At 32.9% G+C, this 26927-nt stretch overlaps 1 protein-coding gene and 1 long non-coding RNA gene across 4 annotated transcripts in view; one reads left to right on the forward strand and one right to left on the reverse strand.

Moving 5' to 3' along the window:
• The window catches only part of LOC149478443 (uncharacterized), a 32405-nt gene extending 31518 nt beyond the window's left edge, over positions 1 to 887 (reverse strand). For both annotated transcript variants that reach the window (XR_016317416.1, XR_016317415.1), the window contains exon 1: positions 734 to 887. This is a non-coding gene — a long non-coding RNA (uncharacterized LOC149478443). The remainder of the gene's footprint in view (positions 1 to 733) is intronic.
• A 1175-nt stretch (positions 888 to 2062) lies between these two features.
• The window catches only part of cyst (rho guanine nucleotide exchange factor 18 cysts), a 63557-nt gene continuing 38692 nt past the window's right edge, over positions 2063 to 26927 (forward strand). Inside the window, exons 1-13 of one of the 2 annotated variants that reach the window (XM_089709444.1) lie at positions 2063 to 2448; positions 3180 to 3230; positions 14484 to 14590; positions 15664 to 15780; positions 16640 to 16760; positions 17510 to 17612; positions 18009 to 18114; positions 18495 to 18658; positions 20545 to 20685; positions 21260 to 21326; positions 21943 to 22048; positions 24083 to 24156; positions 24494 to 24579. In XM_089709444.1, the coding sequence (XP_089565570.1) occupies positions 3188 to 3230; positions 14484 to 14590; positions 15664 to 15780; positions 16640 to 16760; positions 17510 to 17612; positions 18009 to 18114; positions 18495 to 18658; positions 20545 to 20685; positions 21260 to 21326; positions 21943 to 22048; positions 24083 to 24156; positions 24494 to 24579 (1235 nt within the window). In that variant the 5' untranslated portion in view covers positions 2063 to 2448; positions 3180 to 3187. The remainder of the gene's footprint in view (positions 2449 to 3179; positions 3231 to 14483; positions 14591 to 15663; positions 15781 to 16639; positions 16761 to 17509; positions 17613 to 18008; positions 18115 to 18494; positions 18659 to 20544; positions 20686 to 21259; positions 21327 to 21942; positions 22049 to 24082; positions 24157 to 24493; positions 24580 to 26927) is intronic. The other variant, XM_089709445.1, reaches the window with a different exon arrangement.

Raw genomic sequence — 26927 nt, forward strand, 5'->3', positions numbered from 1 at the left:
TACTCGCACTACACACCTGCACTCGCACTAATCACCTGCACTCGCAGTCAATTGGACACTACTCGCACTACACACCTGCACTCGCACTCGTCACCTGCACTCGCACTAATCAAAGTGTGAACCAGCCATAAAGGCTGGTTCACACTTTGATTAGTGCGAGTGCAGGTGATTAGTGCGAGTGCAGGTGTGTAGTGCGAGTAGTGTCCAATTCAACTGCGAGTGCAGGTGATTAGTGCGAGTGCAGGACAATGGTGAAATTCGCGACGCGACACACTACGCTAAACACTAAACACTAAACACTCCTGTCCAGACGTGTTTAGGCAGGCACACTGCGAGTGAGGGGGAAGGGAGGGCGCGCGGGACGTGGCTACTCGCAGTCCACTCGCAAAAAAATAGAACACGCTTCTATTCACTTTACTACACAGCCTACTAAACACTCGCACTAAACAGTCGCTGTCCACACGTAGTACTACTCATCACCTGCACTCGCACTAATCAAAGTGTGAACCAGCCATAAACAGTCGCTGTCCACACGTAGTACTACTCATCACCTGCACTCGCACTAATCAAAGTGTGAACCAGCCATTAGAGAGTAGTATATTCTTTGTTCACGAAATTAAGCAAAAAGGTAGGTATCTAGCTAGTGACATTTCATATACCTAACAAACTGCTTTTCTTTTTTCCGCTTTCGATTCGAAAACTCAAACAATGTTAAACTGAAGTCAACACTCACCCGTTTTATTATTAAGTATATTTCTTTACTTTTATCAAATAATTGATAACTTTCACTCCATAAATTCGACAAAACCACGAATGAAAATGTGAAGTACACCGCTATCACAAGAACAAGCCATCTTCTTAGATTTTTTTACTTAAACACAAACACCGTTAATGTTATACAAGCTAAATTTTCAGTTACTTAAAATTAAATAAAGATTATGGAACCACAGAGCAAGTAATATAGTATATGGAACCAATATAGAATATTCAAAGTTTTAAATATATAAAATGGCGGTATAAATTATAAAATAAAATTGAACTTATTTGAATTTTGAACAGACCAGTGGGCAGTGACCACAGATTAGTAATTAGTTACTCCGGGACAGAGTAAGTAGAGATATCGCCACGAAAGAAGACTCGTAGAAGCGGCGCTGTCGGCGCATAAAATAATATTGACAATAATAATTATTTCAAACTTAAAATGAGAGCTGGGTTAATTTATTTAAAATAATATATGAAAACAGTTATGTATATTGAAAGTTTCAATTAATTTGCACTTTTAGTCCAGTTGATATAAATGATAGTAAGTGAAATGGTATTTTGAGCGTAACTAATAAACATTTATCAGGCCCATGTTGAAAAATTTATGGGTCATTTGAACCACCAGGTGACCTATCTAGAACGATATAAGAGCATAAAATAATAAGATTCAGCACTATGACGTCACTTGTAAGCTAAAGTCCAACTGAGTGCCTTTTTTTGGCTTTTTTCACTGACCCATAAATTTTCCAACATGGGCCTCTAGTCTATAAAACTTACGGATCGCGTCCAAAATGAGATACTGCACTCAAAAACACAAATAATCGATGTAGCTCATAAAGCTGCTGCACTAAAATGGAACGAATCCTTCGAATGTCGGAGGAGTTGTGGGCGAAAATTACCACTTTGTTAAAGATCAGGAAAAAGGCTGCGTGGCAGGCCCAATAAGATGGCGGGACGAGCTCGACTCTCATAAACTAGATTGGAGCAAAATTGCTCAAAATAGGGAAAGATGGATTGAGGGAAGAGAGGTCTTTGCCCAGCAGTGGGACAACCATGGCTCATAAAACTAATAATAACATGCTTCATTTTTATTTCACACTTTTATTATATTTTTTAATTTTACACAATTTTCATCTATTATTAATATATAAAATAATTTGAAAATTTTATATTATGCAATTAAAAAAAACTGTTTTATATTTCAATAGTTTTAAAAAGTAAGATTTTTTTTATTATCAGATTTTTAACGACTGGTAACACCAAATTTCGGCATTTTTATTTCGATGTCATGTCATGTCAATCAAAATTTTGGAAGTGAAGTCGTCGACATTTCAGAAAAGTTACAAAGTTTTTGATGAGTTAAACTAACTTTTAAAAGTTGATAAAAATGTGTTAAATTAATTTTAAACAATAAGTATCGTGACTAGAATGTGTGAAAAAAGTTTTTAATAAGTTGTGGTGTGTACTAAGTTGTATAACTGTTTATTATTTTGTGTAGGTGGCTATCTATGTGGATCAGTTTGTTCTAATGTGAAAGTGTATTTTCGCATAAAATTTAGATCCCATTGTTCAAAACTTTCCGGGTGACTGTTAAGAAAATGTGCCAGTGCCTTGCGTAAGACGTCGTCAGGACTCGTAATGCATTGTGCGTGGTAAAACTTTTTAAAACTTCTCGAAACAAATCAAGTAAGTGTAACCGAATATTTTCACGTTTTGTAAATAAACATTATCACAAACTGTATTTGTGTAACTTTTGTGTTAGCATTGACATAATAATGAGTGTGTAATATTTAAATATTGCATAGTTATAACAACTATAATATGTTTCGATTGTCATACATTAAGTACTAGTTTGTGGACAATGAAAAGTTTATTTTTACTATTTGTGGCTTACAGAAAAATTATTTAACTTTATGAGATATCAATCTTTATCATTAAATATTTATTTACATTAGGTAGATATCCTAGAAATATACTCCAGTTCCTATAGAGTATAAGATAAACTATAATAATTTGGGATCAGAATCAGTAACAATAAAGCAATAACATTAATGAAATAATTCAAATGGATTACATTTTATTGTGATAGATATGCAGCGTCAAATAGTAATAAATTTTATTTCAAGTTTAACTTAATTCTTCTTACCTTGAAATGTGTTTTTTTGTTGAGGATTATGAATGAAAGGTGGTTGTAATTAAATAATTCTTGAGTATGAAGTTAATGAGCTAGTTTAAATAGAATTAATTTTCATAAAAAATACAGTTTTTTCCTGTTTAGTTCCCCTCCTCATAGGATTTCGGGGATAAAAACTCTTTTTGGATTCAGTGGTTTATACAAGAAGAAGAGACAGACAGACATTTTCACTATCTATACAGATACTACATCTAATTTAATTAATTAATGTATTTATTTTCAGATAGAAAAATGAATGTGCCATCGCAAGATAATGTCCGCCTGCTGTCATCTGGTAAGAAGCTTAATTTTTAATTAGAATTTACACAGGGAACTAGAAGAAAGTTTTCTTAGTTACAGTATTTAAATTTTATCATTGTTAAATATGCAGGAGTAAAAAAGCCCCTAATCCCTATCAGTATATTTTCTGCATCATTGTCATATTATGAAAATGGCCAGTTTTTTATATTTTATATATTATTTATTAATAACTGATAATTTTTTTGTAATTATATTAAATAGATTTTTTATACTTTATATTAATCTAACTACTTAAAATTATTTTAACACCAAGTACAGTTTGATTCAAACTTACATGTTTTTTATAATAATTCTATTAATGGAATTCCTTTTCATTGGTGTATTGTTCAATTATTATGTAATTATTGTAAGAATAGCTGTGAGGAATCAGAAATAAATAATAAATCGGCGGTTTGGAAATTAGCTGCAATTGCATGTGCGCGCAGGTATCCATCCCTTGACGTCCCGCTGATATCTAAAATTGTTTTCTGTGCATCATATCATACGGTGTTCCAAGCAGCCATTAAGTTTGAATCATACTGTACTTAAATTAATCTAAATAAAAATGTTAATTTGGATTACTGGGCTTAAAAAAATAAATTACGAAATGCACTTAAAATGCATAATTACCAAAGAAAATTCTTAAGGCTGATTAACCTTATCACATGTTGATACCTATATACTTGAATGTGTTCTTGTAATGATAAAAAAGGTATTTCGAGAATGCTTCTGTTCATTGTTTGAGTGAGTTGATGTCAATATTATTATAGATAAAAATCTACTATGACTAATTATTGATTTTAGATTCGTAATTGTTTTTTATTTAAATCAAGATGTATGAACAGATAGTATTTATTAATTTGTTGTGGATAAGAGATTCTGAAGATTTGGAATAAGATAGAAGTACTCATACTTTTATTGTAGTAAGCTCCTTTATGTAGAAAGGTAGGTAGGTTTTAAAGAATAAATGAATTCTTGTAGGCACATTGTATTGAAAAAATAATTTTGTTTAACAATATTTTTATTCTCTTGGGCATTCTTAAAGTATGTATGCATGTAAATTCTATACAAAAAACTAAATATTCCTTCCGCAGTTATAACTCCTACACTTTGAATTTGCCCTAGTTTAGGACATGATTTCTATCAGTGAAAAATATTGACGTGTTTTACTATTATAAACTCCCTTGTGAACTATCTTATTACACTAAAAATAGTTACATAACGTCATACATGCACTAACTGCAGTACTTTAGACTAAGTGACATCAGCGTAATATCTCCACTTTCATATCTTAATTAGACATTGTTATAGTACTGTTTTAGTTTATTTTTTGTTCTGCCTTTCTTTATAGTATAGGTGTAGAACCACAAAGCTTTTTATAGGTATTTATTTTTTTAGGCCACAAGTTGCCTGATAAAAAAAAATAGTACTTAGAGGTTTGTTGAACATTATTCAATGCAATATATTGAGATTTGATTTAGAGTTAGCAAATTAGGTATTGCTACGTTGTATCATATTTCTACATTTTATTCAAATTTTTTTTTAATTGGAACTATTGAAAGCACCATTTATTTCTATAATTCTGTGATATTATCAGTAGTTTTGTTAATAAATATATAAATATTAATGGTAATTTTATAAATAACAATGTGATTTTGCCTTTTATAATGATAATTATTACATTAGAAGTATTGTTTTAAATAATCTCGTTATGGCTGCTTTATTTGCTTTTCATTTTATGAATAATTTTGTAAATACAATTTACTTATAGTTAAGCATTATAGTTTTCATGTCACATGTGTTTTATGTGAAAATTGGATTCACAACTTTTGTCTGTTTTAAACTGCTAATTTATTTTTTAGTAAAATGATATAAAAGAATTTGAAAAGAAAATTTTACGTGCTAAAATAAACAACTTGCGATGTTTGTTACCCAATCGTGCCAGAAAAATTAAACACATCTGGATGAGTTTGGCCGCAAAGATAGATTATAGTGTGGAATAACACCTCACCTAATTTTAAGCAGTTATCTAAGGAAGTGATATGTTAGCTGAATCATGTTTAGAGATAAAAGTAACAGATTAAAAATGTATATTGAATTTATATATCACCCTGTCAATCGCCTTGTATGTGGCAAAAGTTAAAAAAAAAAGAATCTATAGGCAATTTGAATTCATTATGGTTGAGTAAATGCAAATAATTAGGTGATCAGTGCTTTACTTATTCTAAAGAATTTTTTGATTTGACCCTACCGGGAATCGAACCAAACTCCACTTGCTTCTACCCACACACGTTCAATTCAATTCAATTTTTTCGAAGGGTGGCAATTTCGTTTGAGCTCAACCCTCACACGTTGTTCATTAAACCAGTAATCTCTTGTGATCTGAAATCAAACAGCACAACCCTAACGTAATATTCGTCATTATTCTGGCTCGATGCACCCGACCCTCCCAATTTAGGGAGGCAGTTATTTACTTCGGCATATACGTTAATATAGTTACGATATACAAGTTCATGTATCTAGTACATTGCGCGGAAGTGCACTCGATAACTCATAAACTGCAATACTGCGCATATTGGAAAGATCGATCAAGGGTAGCGTCCCTTTTGATATACCCGTATACCTAATTATGACCACCCCTAGTCTAGACTTAAAATTTGACATACCTTGCTGTATAACCGAACATGGCCACCCCTAGAGTTGCAACTGACCAGACTTTAAATTTTATAAACTTGAGTTTTCCAATGTGTTGTAAAAAGGTGACATAAATTTTGCCTGCATCACGTAAAACACAAGTTTATACACAAGTAAATAATTCGCAATGATACGACTGAATATGATTTTTTAAGAACTACCTTCATTGAATTTGAAAAATGTTTGAAATAATTCTTAACGTCTTTATGTAATGTTGCCATCACGTCTATTCTTGTTGCGATTGTTTATGTTTATCAGAAGATATTTAAGTAAAAGATTGACTGTAGTAGCGATAATACGTTTTATTATTCAATTATTATCTTATCTCTTTAATTCTTAATGAAAAGTATTGTTCGAGTTTTCATATTGGATTCGAGATATGCGAAAATATAAAAGTTACAAATTTAGCGGCAGTCATAACAAAGCCAATATTATTTTCACATCATCGAAGGGGTGTCGAATGGGGAGTACATAGCGTATTCAAATCGCTGTGAATATTTCATTAGCTTATATAGGTTCCCCATCCAGAGCGTCTAGCCAGAGTCTCTAGCTATACTGAGGTTGTATTCAGCCCGTAGCGGCTTGGGCGGATCAATATCGCGCAGGCGCCATCACCGAGCCCTGCACAAAGGGAAGGCGGCTGCCTCTCCGAGCAGGTCGCGCCGAACTAAAAATTAAAACAAATATCCAAAACGCCTTCCAAATTTAAATAAAACCGCTTAAAATACTTTTTAATCAAACCGCGATGTGCCATTGACAATAAATTTCGAATTTCGAATTTCGCGAAGAGGTCGGATATGTGCGCGACATTGGGTCGAAAAAAAAAGTGGCACAAAGGACTGATATTAGATTAGTTGGCTGAGAAAATGTGAACAACCGGGTCTCGGTATGTATACAGTACTTGTAGAGTTTACTTGTTGCGCTTTCTTAGATGTGCCCGCTGGGTTACGTAAGGCGACATTTTAAATGGTCCACGGTGCAGCGTAAAATGGTGAGGCAGGAGCCGGCCAGATTTAGCTTAGTCATCCGCGATGTTTGGTATCATGTATGTATCTTTTAAGAGCGTATTTAATAGAAATTGATATAATGATTATTATCTTTTTTATATTTATGTGTATAAATGGCGTTTTTTTTTGCAAATTACATACTTGTGTTATATTATTTACTAGCTGCTCCGCGCGGTTTCACCCCCGTGGCTCCACTCCTGTTGGTCGTAGCTTGATGATATATAGCCTATAACCTTTCTCGATAAATGGGCTATCTAACATCGAAAGAATTTTTCAAATCTGACCAGTAGTTCCCGAGATTAGCGCGTTCAAACAAACAAACTCTTCAGCTTTTTAATATTAGTATAGATATATTTTGTAATTGATAGTAAAAAAAAATGGTTCTGATTATTTTATGTTATCATGTCTTAGCTTTAAATAAAAAATGTAAATTTTAAATTTGGCAATGAATACAAAATGGAGGTACGGCAGCCGATTTGTAATGGATGCCATGTTGATATAAGTAGTTATCATTTATTGATTATAAATGATGTAAGTCTAGTTGGATAAAAACTTCTTATTGATTATACTTTTGTGCATGTTTAAATATTGATTGATTGATTATTTTTAATTGAAATAAACAACCAATTAAAGTTAAAAAACAAAGTGCGTATTAGTTATGAAAGGAGAAAAGTACCTGCGTAATTGAAATTTGATGTGATAAAATGTTTCCGGAAGATTCTATCTGATAGATGATATTTGTTACTAGCCATGCCACCTGGCTCCGTCTGCCGTCATAGCTATAGGCCGTGGCATAACTTTTTATATAATGTCATCAATGTTCTACATCAGTTTATAAGTTTGCCATTGCATATATCTTTACTCTTCTTATTTAACTTTTTCTTAATTTTGACGTTCGGCTATTTTTTCTAAATTAATTTAAGTACATGTCTCTAAAATTGGTTTTAGTTGTACCAATCAATACAAAATTCGACTTAATACATTTATTTTTGTCTAAAAGGGTCTCAGTTAATGGCGTATCATTAAAACGCTATTAAATATCGTTTTATGAACAATGACTCATGTCGGCCTTATATGTATTCCCTTATGTACCTTTGTTCGATATAAATAAATAAACAATTATATCAGATTTTAAATGTACTTGATCAGGGATAAAAACTACAATAACGATCGATCTAAGTACATTATTTAAACAAATGGCAAAAAAATAATAATTAATAGGTACCAAATATAAGATATGTACTAATAGTTTACTGAAGAAAAGCGTAGCTAGGTATAGTAAACTAGTTTTCCGATAACTATACATCTGGTAGTTGTTTTACTATCTCCATTGTTTATAAAAAGTAAAGAACCCAAAACTCTGAAAAATAACTAGTTTCAGTAAAGATCCTGCTGGAATTAGCAATTCAATAATTTATTAAAAATGCTACCCATGACCATAATAAGTATTATCTTTGTGTTAAAATATTTATTAAACACCATTTCAATTGAAATGAAACGCATTTCGGATAGTAGCAGTTTATTAATCCCAAACTTTAATAAAATTGTTACTTTTACGATCGTAAAAAATATGCATTAATTCGTGTCTCCCTTTTATCGTACCGTTTATACTCCACTAGCTTCCCATCCGCGGCTTCGCACGTGTGGTCAAAGGGATTCCCCATAGGGATGAGATGTATCGACGCGGTAAAAATTATTTCATTGAATGCGAGGTAGATGAAATCGTGAAATCGAAATGAATCCGTTTCCGCGTGAAATATGATAAAACACTTTTTTTTTGCGTTTTTTGAAGTGAAACTTCTTTATCGGGGTTGGAAAAAAAATTAGTGTAACATTTTTTCGTTACGCGTGACATTTTCCGCTACGCGCCATCTTTTTCTTCTCCCTACCACGCGTGATTCGACGTATTTCTGTAAAGTTGCATATAGTAAATTATTTTTTGAAAAATAAGGTCATAAAGAAGTGTCACTTCTTACGTGTGTGTACACGCACACATTTTTTTATAAGTTAGGATAGGGATGTGTTTATTCCTTTTCGAATTATAAAAACTATCAATTGAAGAAGATATGTGGAAGCTGTCTACTGAACATAAATAGTATAATTAAAATGTAACATCATAATCCGATCGCTGTGTGCGCATTGCACAGTTTTGAAACCCAATAACGTTAGATCGTGTGTCGAGATACATTTAGTTCCCATAAGAAAAACCTCGCATTGTACAACCGAGGTGATTATGAGATATTTTCGACAAAAAAGAGTATTAATGGATTGCTCAATTTGTTCTACATGAACCAAATGTATGGATAAACGGTTGTAAATTGAGGAAAACGATGAAATTGTGATTTTAATTTGATTTATCGGTGTTATTTGTAGGGTTGTCAAAGACTCAGCAGTCGCGAAGTAATTTAGATTGATACGTACAAAAAATGTGACACATAATATAATGTTTTGGTATACTGAAATATTGACAGGGAAAATTCAAGCAACATTTCATTCAGATAAATATTCGGGATGTTTTATCCTGTTGACATGGGGTGGACAAGATGGCGGACGGAAGGCGTTGCATCCCTCGGTTAATTGAATAGCTCTGATTTATATGATTTATTGAGTTAACTCATAACGTAAAGTAATCGAAATGTATTATGAATTCAAAGGACGTTTATATTCAAGTTTCTTTTCTTATACCATGATACTGTAGTCGCTATTCAAGGAAGTGACTTACGCATATAAGTTCATTTTGTAATGAGAGCTCAATATTGAATAGAATGCTAAACCATTCGCTGAAATAAATGCGGGGTTGTACGTCGTATCTTAATGAAACAAAATGTCTTGATAACATTTTTTACATTCATATCATTAAGTAGCAGCCCTAATACCTAACATAATATGCGCTATGACCCAGCAAAACTATTTGGAAACAAATCATCGAGACAAGGCACAAAATATACAACTAATCAGGTATTAAACGTTTTTATAAGTAAGCTTTGTAGTGGCAGCTCCGGAAGCTCATATCCTTTACTTTCTTCGTATCCTGTAACTCCATCCTATATGAGAATTTATTCGTATAGCGTGACAATAACTTTGGAAATATTACGGTATCAGGTGACACACATGTTCATTATATTTCTACCATACATGACTTCACTGAATAGTTATAAAACAAAGTCGCTTCTCGTTGCCTGTGTCGCTATGTACCTATGCTTAGATCTTTAAAAACAACGCAAGTGATTTTGATGCGATTTTTTTACTAGATAGAATTATCCAAGAGGAAGGTTTTAGTTTGTTTTAAAGCCGCGGTGAGAAAGTAAGTGTAGGATAAAAATAAATAGTAACTACAATATTCCTAGATAATGTAGTTAGTCAGGTATATGGCAGTGTCTTATTTATATCGCCTAGTGTGAGGTTTAAATATAACTCAAATGGTGTTAAGCCTTTAACATAGTTGATGTCACATAATGTGGATATAGGAGGCTTTAAATAACCTTTCGCCGTCACGCAAGTGGCTTGTAAACTGCTGAGTTTACTACACCTTACCACAGATTACTAACTGTTATACATGGCTATAGATAGGCGGTAATATTCTGGGAAGGAATTTCAGAAAGTCAATAATCTCTTTCCCATATTTATGATAATAATTGGCAGCTTCTCAATCTTAGTATCCTACTATCCTACTTATATTTTAAATGCGAAATTTTATCGCGATGTGTGGTCTTTTCCTGCGAAAACCAATTGACAGATTTGTAGTTCAATATATACGACAATAAAATACTTGCTTTTGCCGCAGGTGTATTCACGTGCCACGGCTAGAAAACTAAAAAATAACGTATCAAGCTTCTGTATTATATTCTTACCTTTGTACACAAATGGAACAGCATTGAAAACATTTGAAAAGGCAATATGAAAATAAAACCGTCGACTCGAAGCGTAATACAAAGGTCCTCATAAATGCTGACAGCTATTTCATTTCCATCAGCGCTGCGCGAACGTCAGAGGCTTCCTCGTGCCTCGATTGTTGAATGTAACAAGGGTTCAAATGTCCGGGTGATGCGAGTGTGCGAATTGTGAACTGACATGAAATAATATGAACTGAAAGCAATGTTATTTTATTATGTGGACCATATGTCTTGTATATGTGAACCTGATATGTCAAGTTTGTTTGGCCTATTGTAAAAGGCTGCTAAGGTTTGATTGTAGCGAAAGACCTATAATTATTTTTTGTTCAGCTAATAATGAACTATAAATAAATGAAAACATTGCTCTTCCATTCTTTAATTTGATAGAAGGTAAGAATAAAGGTACTGACATAACAATCGCGTAATTTTTCAACAATTTAGAGAAAAGGGAAAAATTCTTACTACTTAGTTTCGATTGTAAATAGAAGACGTAGAGTAAATTCATTGCGTTCTTAGACTTAACGTTACTTTTATTTCATTTACAAGCAAGCTTTCCCTAACGTTAAAGCGCAAGTTTTACAAAGCCATAATCCACATCCCCTTCATCCCCATTAGTTTTTACATCCGATGTTGCCTTGACCAAAAAAGTAGGTCAGCAGATGATTACATTTCCTGCAGTCAGGGCAGTTTTATGTCTTTGTTCCTGTGAATTTTTAATATTCAATTTACGGAAGTCTTCGGTATTGGGTTTAGAGCTTATGTTGTAAATTGAATTGGCTTTACATTGATTAAGGGATGGTGTTGCTGGATTTTTTTCTAAGAAACTGATTATTGACGATTTTCATTGATGACGTATTTGGTTGTTAGTGATCTCAACCATATTCATTTTCTCATTATTAGCTCTGCTGTCTTTTAGTTTCTCTCTCGTCAGAATGTTTGCATTGATCTCTTGAGTTTAGGAGCACTGTATCTATAACTGGTCATATTTCTTTGGAAGCGATATAACCCCTTAAATTAGTAAATACTAAATGGACACTTACCTCTTAACTTTCAATAAAATGTTTTATAGATTACCATACTATCTCTTTAAAGTTATTTACTAGCTGTATAGAAAGTGATATAGATTTATAGACAGAATCTTAACCAAAGTGGGTATACATCGTAATTAGATTACATCGATCAGGTCAATAGGGCTCGATCGCGAGGTCGGCCTTATCGGAAAACTTGGCTTAATTGAATACGTTATTTACCTAGATGAAGGTCGGTTTGTTTTGGTAATTAATAACCGTACCGTTTATAGGAGATTGAGGAACGATTAGGCGAGATTGTGGCCAAGCGCTTCCTACAATAAAAAAAAGTTTTGGATGTTAGAGTTTTGAAAATGACAGAATTCTGATATAATAATCCTCTTATTTTCTAAAAAGTGGTATGTTTATGGTTTGGAAACTAGAGAACCCAATTAATGACTATCATGACACAATATTGTTTTTAATGGTGATGAACCTATTCCTACGCCACCAGTACTTTTAAATAGAATATCTGGCCTACTATGTACTTGTTATTTTATAGCCATTGTTCTTAATACGCAAAGCATATTTAAATGCAATTACATATCTGTCACTATTTTCAGCGATAAAAAGTATTTGTGTACTTTTTATTGCCCTAACGAAATGCGGGTCACATTATGCATAGGTATGTGTTATATCGTTTGTAAGAGCATCGAGTGCAATTTAAAAGAGCTTGTGTAGTTCATTAATATTAACGATCGAATATGCGACGACCTATATTTTAAATATTTCAGTTAATTTTGTTCATTATAGGTATACCTACTCTTGGATTTTAAGACTGCTGAAACGAATTCTAAACAAGATTCAACCTAGTCAACATAAATCGTGTTTAAAAACCGTTAAGTCTTTATTAAGTACTAGCTTTCCGCCCGCGGCTTCGCCCGCGTTTTCAAAGAAAAACCCGTTCCCGTAGGATTTCCGGGATAAAACCTATCCTATGTCCTTTCTCGGGTATCAAAATATCTCTATACCAAATTTTATGCAAATTGGTTCAGTAGTTAAGGCGCGATTGAGTAACAGACAGACAGACAGAGTTACTTTCGCATTTATAATATTAGTATGGACTAGTGGTCCACCCCGGCTTCGCCCGTGGTACATATTTCGCAATAAAAGGTAGCCTATGTCCTTTCTCGGGTATCAAAATATCTCCATACCAAATTTCATGCAAATTGGTTCAGTAGTTTAGGCGTGATTGAGTAACAGACAGACAGACAGAGTTACTTTCGCATTTATAATATTAGTATGGATAAATACTCACTTAAACACGATTATAATTTTATTTTCTCTATATAAATAGATACCTTGAATTAAATTAGAATGTGAACTTCTGACCTCTTTTCAATAAAATGCAGACAATTAATAAATATTTTAGTCTCTGCTTGGATTAAGGTTTAATTCTGATTTACATGACATGAATTGTGGTTAGTGAAAAATTAATTAGAATTGGACCCAATTCATTTGTAATCATCGTTATGCAGTTTTAGATTTTAAAAGAATATAGAATTTATGAGGCAGATGTTGATGCAAATTAATGGCATCAAATAAAGTGAGACAAGGCTAATGTTAATGTTAGTTTTGTAATACATTACATTTTGTTTAACATGTTTTTTGTTCCGAGATAAATAATAAAGTATGTATATCCGTAAGAGGTGTCATCGAAAATTTTAAAAGAAGTTCTTCGTTACCCTTTGATGTGCATTTTAATGCATTAATGTTCATATCAAGCTGTTTAATTTCTTAATCGTTCGTAATTAATTTTATAATTGCTTCGTTACTTTTAATGATTACCGCTATCAAAACAACAAACATACATTAATAATCTGCTGTAATAAATAAACTTGATCGTAAATCGCGAATAAATTGACAACAACGTAAATAACAAATGAGGAACAAATGGAATGATACGCAAAGTTTTCCGCGGCAAACTATAGACGCTATAGATCAGCCATTTTCTGAACGGCACGTGTTTACACGTAATGGCGGACGGGACTCGCTCGCCGGATATTGGAAATGTTACGGGGTTGAACTGAACGTTATTTGATAAGTTTTTATTTGTATTGAAGTATATTGTGAGTATGCTTATGTGAATCAATAGGAGATATATGAAATTGCTGCAAACAAGAAGGGGTTGAAGATAGATGCAAATAATTTCTCGAAATGCTTGATATCTAATAATAGAGAATAGGGAATTTGCGGTTTTTGGAAGTAGTTTTAATGGGATATAGGTATGTTACATGTTTAAAAAGAAAACATAGGTGGAAAAAATAAACTTAATGTGTTATTGATTTAAGAGTTTTCATAATTTATTACTTAGTCCACAACTTAGTCTATATAGTATTTCCGTTTGTGTTTTCATCGATTATAGTGTTAGGTCATTACGGTAATGGTAGACTAGAATTATTTAGTAAAGGATTTTCTACAGTATCGTTTAGATTTTATATGGTTAGATAAGCATACATTTTTATAAGAGCAACATTATCCTCTTCAAAACGATTTGAGATAAAGAAAATACCAGAAACATTAAAACGGGAAGCAACACCTGTACCTACTAATAATATTATCTAACGTATATACATTGTTATTGCAGACGAGGGCGGTGGTAGCTCCGACAGTCGATCGGACAGCAGTGAAGACGAAGTCACGGAGCACGTGACAGCTACACCACCTCCCATCATGGCTGCGGCTAGAGCACAGGTGAGGAATAGTAGAGGAGCTTATAATCAAGGAGGACAGGTAGACTTAATATGTGGACAGTTTTATTGTGACAAGTTAAGGAGTTTAGCGATTATTTTAGAAGATATTTAATTTCAACACGAAAACATTCTTTCATGTTGCTTTAGGAATTAAATTTCAATATATTCTGACCGTGGATAATTTGCTGATGCTGAATTGTAACTTAGATGATTTGTTAAATTGATTAAAAATACGGTTACCACCTAAATGTTTTTAGCTCTAAGATTAGGTTAAGTTTTTGATTGAATAAACGAATTTGAATTGAGTAAACTTCGAATTCCATTCAAGTAGACTACTTGATCACAATAATAATGGCATTGAATTCCTTTATTTCTGTTTTCGTTATTAAGTTATTAATACACCTCATCTTAACATGCGATTATCCTGAACTTTTGCCAAAGATTAATCAAAAAACTCTCCTTTTTCGCTCCATAAAACACCTCAAGATTAATGTTCACATTAAGTGTTGAGTGTCAGTCTGTCACGTTAAGATTGATTGCAGGAGTGCTCAGAATTCGGGAGTGGACTGATAATGTAACGAGGGACTACACCCTCATTAGTTATCCTGTGAATTAGGTCGAGACGGAGTTGCCATTTAGGTAGTCTGGCCGGCCATTTGATTTTATTTACTTGCTGTGTTAATTGATGTGGGTCTGATTCGGGTGGTGATTTTTTTCTATGGTTATATATTTGAATCGTCGAATGTTTATATGATTAGCGCACCGGTATTTAAGTATTAGGTTTTACATTGGATAATTTGTAAGATTCAGAAAATTTAGCTCACTGGAGACTTATGCAAAATTTCAGCAGTCAGTAGTATTCATTCAAAATATATTTTATTGGCAGCTTCGTTGTTTTAAATTCTTATACTGCTCAACAGATAGCTGGTAGACTACTATTTCTTTTTCAGTGATGTTAATTGTTAGATTTTCTGAATGCCACCAATAAAACTGTCATATATTAACAGCTTATCAAAAACTTTAACTTATTTTTCGACTACAGCCTTCCTGATTACTTTTCTATTTTTTTCCCAGGTGCCCACCATAAGTGTGACGCCGCACAGTCCAGGCGTGCTAGACGACAGTTTGCAGCAATTACGTCGCTTGCATGCAGCCGTGCAGCGGATGAGAGCAGCGCCTTTGCCGTTATTGGTAAGTGTAGTTGAGACTAGCTGGATTCCATGTCTTTGTTCGCTATCCGGATAAAAAGTAGCCTGTGCTTATGTACGTTTATAATAGCTGTATAAAGTGACTTCACTCGCATGGTACCAGGATAGAAAGTAGTCTATGTGCTTATCCAGACTATAATCAATGTCTGTACCTAATTTTATAAAGATCCGATAAGCTATTTTTGCGTGGAAGCGTAACAAACATGCAAAATTCTGTGTTTATAATTTACTAGCTTTCCGCCTGCGGCTTCGCTCGCGTTTTCAAAAAAAAACCCGCATAGTTCCCGTTCCCGTGGGATTTCCGGGATAAAACCTAGCCTATGTCACTCAGAAATGATGTAGCTTTCCAACAGTGAAAGAATTTTTCAAATCTGCCAAGTAGTTTCGGAGCCTATTCAATTCATACAAACAAACAAACAAACAAAAAATCAAACCTTTCCTCTTTATAATATTTGTATAGATGTATAGATGTATGAGTAATTTGTAGTTCGATTGAACTGAAGCCCTTGTAAAAACTGCAATGGTAAATAGTAACACTGTTGTTGTGAAACGTATGTACTAAATTTAAAATTATGGTTCAGATTATACTTATAATTTATTGACGTAGAGATAAATTACAATAAACAGAATAACTAGTTATTTGTATATGTTCAGTTATCAATACCACCACTTCTTTTAAGCCTGACAACACCTATAGCAATATAATGCGAAATTTATCGAATTCGTTAAAATATCATTTAATTTTCATCCTATAGCTACATACACATACATTTAAACCTGTATTATCTTTAAAATACAATTTTAAATCCTACACCCATATGTATAAGGTATAAATTCCGCAGGCAACAGGCACCAGTAGGCTGAGTACGTCGTGCCCGTCGCTGACCAAAGATGGCGTCGTTGAAACTGAATGTTCGTCGCCTACGCATTTGGATTTCTACCCGCAGAGTAGAAAGGGTAGTGGTAAGTGTAATATTCTATTTATTTTTTTATGTATAGGGGTTGTTTGAATGTTACTACTTACGAAGGGATTGATTTTGAAGCTTTTTGGAAACAGAATAAACTCAGTTGGCCTTAGACACAGTAATATTATGTCAATTACAAAAATAAATTTCATAAACTGTCTTTATAGGTTTATGACGACGGTTTAGCTGTCTTTAAGAACATTGAATGTTTTAGTCTGTATTACATACAAGTGATAACTGCGTTAAAAACAACCGACTTCAAACTTGCACTTGCAACATTTACAAATACAGACAAAAATGCTTATAAAATAAAAACTACTGGGCCTATCCGAATAAAATTTTTATGGGACCAATTCGACACCATCCCGCATCGAACAAAAAAGAATCACGTAAATCGGTTCAGAAACCTCGGAGTAATCGACGAATTGATAACCTCCTCCTTTTTTTGAAGTCGGTTAATAAATACTGTCGAATTTAGATGTGAATATTTACTCTGGGCGTGTCGCATAAAATGGTTAATAAACATTGAGATTTTTGAAGTGAAAACTTCTTTAGCGGCGTTGAGCACTTTTTCTGTAATGGGTATAAAATCTTAAACTCGCGTCAGGACACGTGACCTGATCGAAAAAGCGTAAGACGGATGGATATCAAACATGCTGAACGTTAATAATCAAGTTTTCACTTCTGCCGGCACTCCCGGAGTGCAACCTGTCTCTTTTTTTATATACTATTATATATTTTTTTCAGGTGAATCCCGACAGTGGATTTCATGGGAGCGTCGTGATGAAGGTCGGCGTAGTTCTTGGGCGGCGCTCGAACCGGCACCGCCTTGTGAACAACGACATAGGGGGTGAGTTTTTTGTATGAACATTTGAACACGTTTAATTTACATATATTTATTTATCTAATTGTACGGTACGAAGATAGATGAAGAGATATTATAAATAGAAAAAATCTTTTTGGTTCCTTGTTTGTTTGTTTAAATCTATATTTAGTCGTAAAATTGGACCAATTTTGAACATTATTTTCCTATTAGAAAGCTCCTCAACGAATAACACTTTAATTTTTAAATTCCGGGCCAATTAGTTTTGTATGTAATATGAGCATTACTAGCAAGGGTGGTGATGCTCTTTCTAAAACTACAAGAAAATGTGCTCTAGCACTTATTGTTGTATTTTTTGTAGTTTTAAAATATGAAACAATTATGTATTTGTTTATTTTATACTGAATAGTTTAAATTTTGCAGTGCGCTCAACGGGCACAGTGCGTCTCTATCGTCTATGGAGTCGGAGGGCGAAGTGTCGCGACCAGTACGGCATTCTACACACTCGTTGAATGACAACGATCTCGCTGTTAGTATTGTTTTATTGTATGGATTTGTTATTATTTATTTAAATATAATAGATATTATTTATAAATAAATATTATGTGTAGGTGTTTCAGACATTGGGCTGTAAGATTATTTAATTAAATTACAATAAATTTGGTTTCAGTACGCAAAAACGAACTATAACAATTTTGTTATTTTTGCCCAGTAGTGGGATAGCCATGGATGATAATTAATAAAATAAAAATATTGTTCTTAAAGGATTTTGTATTCTTTGTATCTATAACAAATATTACTAATATTTCCACATTTAATCAGGTTTTACACACCGTATAGACGTTATAAGTTAATAATAGTATTATCCCTACACATCACAATTTATTAACAGCTACATTCCATCCACAGAAAGAGTTCGAAAAAGTAACGGCCGCTCTACGCGGCGCTACGACGGCTCTACCATCGAGCACCAGTTCCCGCTTACTGGCGCGTCTCCCGCTACAGAAGAGCGTCTCTACGCCGAGCATCGTAGCGGCCGTGCAGCCGCCGCAGGCCCCGCCCGCGCCCAATGTGTGAGTCACACACACACACACAGCCAATACAGACACATTTACACGCACACAAGCACATACATATTACATACAGACGTATAGGGACACTGGATGTACACACACAGAGATAGGTAGAGTTGGCACGCGCACGTACACACACACATAAATAACATAGAGCTACAAACGCATCGCTCTACCATGGAACATGACGGCCCGCCTACTAGTATACACGTACATAATATAGAGCTACACACGCACTGCTCTACCATCGAGCTCCTCCCGTCTACAAGCATATACAATAAACATAATATAGAGCTACACACGGCCTGCTCTACCATCGAGCTCTAGCACCCGCCTACTAGCATTCTGCATTGACAATACACATCACGTAGAGCTACAGACGCGCAGCTCTACAGTCTACCATAGAGCCACTAGTAACACGTCACGCCAATACAATGCTCGTGCTCAAAAGACATTAATATTATCCATACGGACTCAGGTTTTTTATATACTTTTTTAAACACAAATGTGCATTCATTCTTTCATTTATAAATACAGTGTAAACTCTATATAACGACACCGAAGGGACTGTGCATTTTATGGGGTTATATAGAGTTGTCGTTAAATGGAGAGAAGAAAAATCAGAATTAGAAAAGCCCTCGCCCTCAGCTTGGAGGATTTTTTCCTTGTTTTTCCAAATTGTGGACACGGTAGAGCGACTAAATCCAAAGCGTTTGCCAACATCACTTATCTTCTCTCCCGTTTCTATTGCGCATATCAATAAAACTTTTTCGTCAATGCACAATGATTTTCTTTTACTAGCCATGTTTACAGTTTGAAAGTTTGTGAGCAACTAAGAATATGATAACGTATAGATAATCCATGACTCTTATTAGTCATGGTCAAAAACAGTCTACACGTGCAAGCAATCCCAATTTGTAAACAAAAGAACGAATTTCTAAGAAAGTTTGGTATGCATGACGTCGAGTTTATTACTTAATTGTTGTCGTTATTGAGAGAGGGTGTGATGCTATGTAGAGTGTATCATTGTATGGTAGATAAGCTAAACCAACCAAAGGCAATTGATTTTGACGCTTTAGAGAGTTTGTCGTTAAATCGAGTGTCGTTATATAGAGTTTACACTGTATATGACTACGCATAAATCTATGAAAAATATAAGCACACAAACGCAGTCTTCTTTCATATAAAACATACTTTTGAGCTACATACATTCTAGTTTTAAGATTTTCTCAGAGCAACTAAACATAAAATCATATTGTTTTTGACAAATTTAATGATTTTTTTTGATAAGTATAAAAAAATTAATTTTAAAATACAGCTGCTTTAAAAATTTTGGCATGTCTAGAGAATTATTTCTGTTAATAAATAAATGAAATGCATGTTCGTATAAATGTTGTGAGCGCACAAAACGCTTTGGCAATTTTGTTTACGCAGCACAGTGTAACCAGTTTAAATACTATAACTGGTCTGTTTTTGTTTGTTTGTTTGTTTTGTCTGCACCATGGGGTTGTTTGTGAGTTGCCAAGTGAATAATTTACTAGTACTTTTTATACTATTGCATTCGAATATATTCTTTTTGAAATTATATATAGTCAAAGTAGATTATATATTTAGGCAGATATTTATTGCTAGTTATATTTTTATGATTACTTTTAAATTCATATTTTTTGTTTATAAAAGAGTAAACACGTGTATAAATGATTTGATTTACTCCCTTCAATCAATAGATTTATAAAATGAGACTAAAATCAAAATTTTAATTTAAAAAGCACAAAATCAATAAAAAAGAAACAACTGCTATATCAGTCTTTGGCAATTAGTTAAAAAATATAAAACACCCGGCACTCACAAACCGCCCCGCCTATACCCGTCCCGCTCGGTGCCAGCCTCTCCGCGGGGGGTGCGAGCGAGACGGAAAGCGACGAAGACGCGTCCACCGCTACTGTTGGAGCGACTCAATTGACTGGACGAAGAAACAACACGCATCAAGAGCATCTGGGATTGCATAGATTGGCGTTTTTGGAGCAGTAAGTAGTACAAGTGCTGCAACATCGCGTTTGTCAAGTTTTTTGGTGCAGGGTACTATAACAGTACAGGATACTTTTACGGTACATGGAGAAATAAGTGCAGTGGTTTGTAGCAGTTCGCTGGTAAAGGTAATCGATAAAAATTAAAACTGATAATTTACAAAAATAAGACTCGGATATAAAAGTTCCTTAACAAGCTAGTCAACGGAGTTTCTACTCTAAATTCATTAGTAAATAAGAAAGAAAATTTTCAAAAGTATAATGAATGTAGGCAAAGTGCAAATCTCCTGTTTCCAGTACAAGCAAAGGTAAGTTGTTAATCCATTTGAAGAGATTTAATCTACTAATTATTCTGCACCTTAGGTAAAGGTTTATTTTTCTTTGATCATGTTTTATCACAGTTAGCGATTAAATAAATAATTTTTGGTATTAAATAAAAGCAAAAATGTTTTTTTTTGTTCAAATTTGGCATGCTTTTGAGCTTTGCTTAGTGTGGTTTCGTCTATTTATATTATATTAAGCTTAGTTTTGAAGTTTTATTAAATATTTTGTTAATAAATGAATTTTTATACAGGGCGGCCTACGACCACCATGCTGAAAAACGACGGAAGCGAGGAAGTTTATTCTTCAGGAAGAAAAAGGTAAGGTTAAAATACAATGAAAGTTCTAAAGGGAATGAAATAAACATTAACTGATTTCATTATTCAACGTGAATGAAATGAATGAATGAATGAAATGAACGTGTACTTTAGTTCTCTATTGTTGTTGAAGTAATTTACAGTTTAGACTAAGTTATTTACAAATTACAAATATTAAGATTTTATTCAGATGCTTTGGTTAAACCGTAAAGTTTAACAGATAGACAGACTTTTGTATTTATAAAATTACTATCGATTAAAAATTACAATATCCCGAGACAAATTCCATACATAAATCAATAAAAATAATAAATAACAAGAAAACTCCCACATCTATTTCAAATTCAAATTATTTATTGCATACCAATACATTTTTACATACATATTAGCAATCTTAACCCATTGAGCCCCGAACGGCCGGATCGGTCCACGACACAATAGATTTTCTATTGTGTTTCTGTGATTCCGGGGCCTGAGTTATTAAGGAGGTATTGCAATACAATTATTTAGGTCATGCTATATTTAAATCACATACATTTAGATTTAACAATAATCAGATTAAAAAATATTAAAATATTTCATTTCCTATATAGATAATTAAAATGGCAATAAATCGCAGGATAAGTCTCGCAAAGCGGCTCACGTGTGGCAGGCGGCGGTGGCCGGCGGGCACTGCGACTGGTGTCAACGGGAAGTTGCCGACAAGCCGGCTCTGTACTGTGATAGTGAGTTTTTGTATTTATTTTTAAGATTTTTTTGAAGTGAAAAACTTCTTTAGCGGCGTTGAGCACTTTTTCTGTAATGGGTATAAAATCTCAAACTCGCGTCAGGACACGTGACCTGATCGAAAAAGCGTAAGACGGATGGATATCAAACATGCTCAACGTTAATAATCAAGTTTTCACTTCTGCCGGCTTCTGCTTTCATTATAATACTAACATAGTTTTTTAAGGCCATTTTACTAACAAATATATGGATATTAAATTAATCTGAAACAAATGAAATACATAAATTATCTCTATCTCTTGCTGACTCTATTTTCCTTGTAGTGTTAAAGTTCAGTCAATTTATATCTTCTTACTTATATTGGTCGTCGATTAACCGGTGTTGTTCAGCGAAGGTGGTTTTTGTACTTAAAGTACAAGACTTGTGTGTGTGTTCTATCCCACTAAAGTAATAGTAAGCCTTACCTATAACTACTTCATTAACAAATCGTAACCCAGAATAGTTAAATAGATTTCAGTCTCTTATTTGCTTCTTAATTGGACAAGTTTAAATATCACTTAAAAATGAAATTAACGAATATTAGACTAGAGTAGATAATTTTTGAAACAAAAAAAAATCGCAGTCGGATGAAACCCATTAGAGAAGGAGGGGAATATGATAAAAATGTAAGGAAAAATAAATTACGGTCAATCCGAGTTCGGGAAGCGGGAGGGGGGAGCTTTTAAGAGAAAAAAATGGTTTCTCTCGATTTCCGACAAAACTACAAGTCCTATAGAAAAAAAATTCAATGGCACACAATTATTCACAATTTTTTCACATAACCTAAAAATTTTGGTGAAAAATTCAAAAAACCAAGTTTTTGGTCTTTTATTTCTATCTACTTCAAACTTTATTTTTTTTCTACGAAATTTGGTGGAAACTTACTTTATTATGTCCCAAATACACTGTAATTTATTTGATTGAAAATATTTATTTTTTCGCCTTATTTTGAATTAATACCAAAAAAACAACCTAATTTTCAATCGAAAAGTCACCCGTCAAAATATGAGCTTTTTTCAAAAACTTGGGGTGCCTTTTATTCATTGAAATCTCTACTTTCATATGGTGTAAAAAAAATAAACACCACCATAGTAAATGTTGTCAGGAAATGCATACAAACAGTCTGAAAATTAGCTTTTACTAAATCAGGCACACTTCTCGAACTACCTGAAATGTTTTTATCGACATCATTTTGCTTTTGAATATGCTGTAAAATATTAAACTTAGAACAGATAATTATTTTTCTTTTGAAATATTACCGAAAAGCCGATATAAGAGAAGATATAGAGTTCAAGAATTGTGCCTGATTTAGTAAAAGCTAATTTTCAGACTGTTTGTATGCATTTCCTGAGAACATTTACTATGGTGGTGTTTATTTTTTTTACACCATATGAAAGTAGAGATTTCAATGAATAAAAGGCACCCCAAGTTTTTGAAAAAAGCTGATATTTTGACGGGTGACTTTTCGATTGAAAATTAGGTTGTTTTTTTGGTATTAATTCAAAATAAGGCGAAAAAATAAATATTTTCAATCAAATAAATTACAGTGTATTTGGGACATAATAAAGTAAGTTTCCACCAAATTTCGTAGAAAAAAAATAAATTTTGAAGTAGATAGAAATAAAAGACCAAAAACTTGGTTTTTTGAATTTTTCACCTAAATTTTTAGGTTATGTGAAAAAATTGTGAATACAAAAGTTGTAGAACTTTTAATTACCTACAACTTTGCCATTGAACTTTTTTCTATAGGACTTGTAGTTTTGTCGGAAATTGAGAGAAACCATTTTTTTCTCTTAAAAGCTCCCCCCTCCCGCTTCCCGAACTCGGATTGACCGTAATTTATTTTTCCTTACATTTTTATCATATTCCCCTCCTTCTCTAATGGGTTTCATCCGACTGCGATTTTTTTTATCTTTTCATTATTTTCAAAGGCTTCTACCCCAGTCTATATGCAAATTACTCGAATAGTATATTTATGTTCGAATTTTCCACAGATTGTACAATGACGGTGCATCAGAACATATGCAAAGATTATATCGTGGAGTGCAATAAACCTAAATCATCGAAGGTATGTTTTAGTTTATATAATTTGTAACTTTTTTGCTGCTAAAATATACACACCTTGTGTAATAAAAGTTTGAATGTAAGCCACTCATTTAGACTCGATTTTAATCCACTTTAAACGAAAATATTTCAAACTTTGTTCACCCATCAATGATCGGTGACATTACAATATTTTCATCAGTTTAAGCGTGATTTTTTATGTTTTTAACTGTATTGATTATTTTGTCTGTAAACGTTCAATAATATTTTTTTTCTTATATTTCCTTCTAGAGCAGAGTATCTGAATATTCTATTTAAAAATCCTTATTATAATGTTTATTAAATATCTCCTATATTTTTAGACAACAGTAGGAAAATCTCTAAGCGCAAGCAGCGGGAAAAGCAGCAAACGAAGTTCCGTTTCCGGCCAATCGCAGAACTCGAATAGGTGAGTGCCACAGATTATAAATTATATAGAATTATTATATACTATATCACATGTAAATAAAAGTTCCATTTTTGAATTTATTCGAGATTGTCAAAAATTTGAGTACAATTTTAAATTTATTATATTATTATATGGCATATGTTTTGCTGCTTTATTTTTTCATTGCAAGGATTATAGCTGGACGCCTTAAGGACGTCGCCATTTTTTGCTATTAAAAGCAAATTTAAGATTTATTTGCGTGCGTATCGCAGATATGGTGAAGTTATCGAATTTTAATATTATATAGGTGATGTTCTTTTTGAATTTGTCGTTGAAACGTGATTTTGTTATAAGAAGATACACAAGTATGTTCAGATATTTATAATGGTCAATCATTTTTTTTTCTTCACCGTTTGATTATGAGTTTGTTAAAATGTACTTCTGTTTTCGCATTTTGCGAGATTTCTTTGAGGAATACATAAATAATTGTTGAAGTGAATTCAGAAGTAACATTTTAAAAACTCATTTTTGATACGGAGCTATATATTATTATTGTATTTTGCTTTTTATTGTTTTGTCTTTCTTTCTAAGTTACGCCTTCTTTGAGTTGGATTTTTGCTTTTGTTTTTTGGAAGCTGTGTTTCCTCGTTATCATTTTTGGTTCTTTTTATTTTTCCTGGTGATTGAATGTCTTCTTATAAGGGAATCAATTTGGATAGATTGAGGTGTTTAAATTTAATATCTTCATATTTCTTAAGAGGGATTTCTTAAGTGGTGAACATTTTAGAAAAAATGGAGTACGTAATTGCTCAAACTATAAATTTTTGGCGAGTGCAATATATTTTCTTATTATAAGCAATTGCAAGTTATGAAGAATGAAATGATATGTTATGTTATGTTATTGAAGTTATCAGCTTGGTAAATGCTGTAAATTCGAAGTAAAATGAATCAATACTACCACTGAAATTGACATTATCTTACAAAAATCTGGATCCAAATGTAATTTTTACAAATTATCAAAAAAATAACGTATGTATACTAGTAGTATTTAAATGAACTCTTGCAAAAAAGAAACAGTTGTCCTAAAGTATGGACAATACCCAATCTTATCGCGTTTAATTTACCACCTACAAAATCTGAAAAAAAAAGCTATATTTGCTCATTCATCACTTTAATTTCCCTCTTAGAAAAACCACTTCAAAATCTCATAAAAGCTACATTTGCTCATCACTATAATTTCCCTATAAAAACCCACATCAAAATCTCAAAAAAGAAAGCTAAAACATATCTCAGTCTATCCAACCAAACTCTAACGTCAAACGTTCGCGCAGCAAGAAGAGCGGCTGCTACTCGCCGTGGCGGCGCGTTGCCACCAAACTGGGCGTGCAGTAAGTCTTACGTATCGAACGCATATACATCTGTCATGTGTCATCGTCCACTTATAGATATGTTTATAATAATAATTCTTGGGGTAATTCATGATGATTTAAAATTAACAAGGATAAAAATAAATTCGTTAGGTACAGATTATTGGGGTATTTTACAAAACCTATTGAAAAATATAGTAGCAGATTCCTGGGATATTTTAAAAACGCATATCGAAGTTGTTGAGAAGGTTAATTTTATTTTTGGGGTGTTTTGATAAGTCATTTAATGTAAATGATAAATCAGTCAATTGTATACCAAAAAACGTAGAACAAGAAATAGTCAAACCCCAGGCAATTGATTGTTTTCTTATTAATCAATAATAATCTTAGAATTAAGTATACATAAATTTATTTATTGAATTCACAATCCCACAACCCAATATAATATACCTCTCAATATCTATACGTGGATAATCACATCGTCTTGACCTATCTCTTCCGTCATTGACGTTCTCATCTCTCGCAGGTTATTGTTAGGTTGACGTTGATTTATTGTTTATGTTCTTAGTCTTTGTTGCTGAATTGGTGGTTTTAGAATTGTTCAAAGATTTTCTTGATTAAATTTATAATTTTTATTTTTATTTAAGTAGTCAAGTTTTTTTTTCATGGGGAAATAAATGTACCGGTTTATATGAAGGCTTTTGATATGGTTTGTACTGGGATTCATTTACAATTTGTTGTTTTCGTATAGCGTTTACATGAACTTATTTTTAACAAAAAAATTAAAGTTTAAAACTACTTTAGACACAGTGAATTAAAATAATCGAATCAAAAATTAAATCGTGAACTATGATGATAAAATGTTGGTGTTCCTCAAGGAACAATATTTGGCCCGTTGCATTTGCTTTAATTTGCCTACATTAATATTTTATGCTTTTCGATATCTTGGAAGTTTTTTGAAGTAATTCTGATACCACCACAAACATTAATAGATTTAAGTCG

The sequence above is a fragment of the Colias philodice genome, chromosome 22 (genome assembly GCF_061535455.1).
Source record: "Colias philodice isolate Cphi_HAF_F1 chromosome 22, ilColPhil1 Martin Lab GWU primary, whole genome shotgun sequence".
Lineage (NCBI taxonomy): Eukaryota > Metazoa > Arthropoda > Insecta > Lepidoptera > Pieridae > Colias > Colias philodice.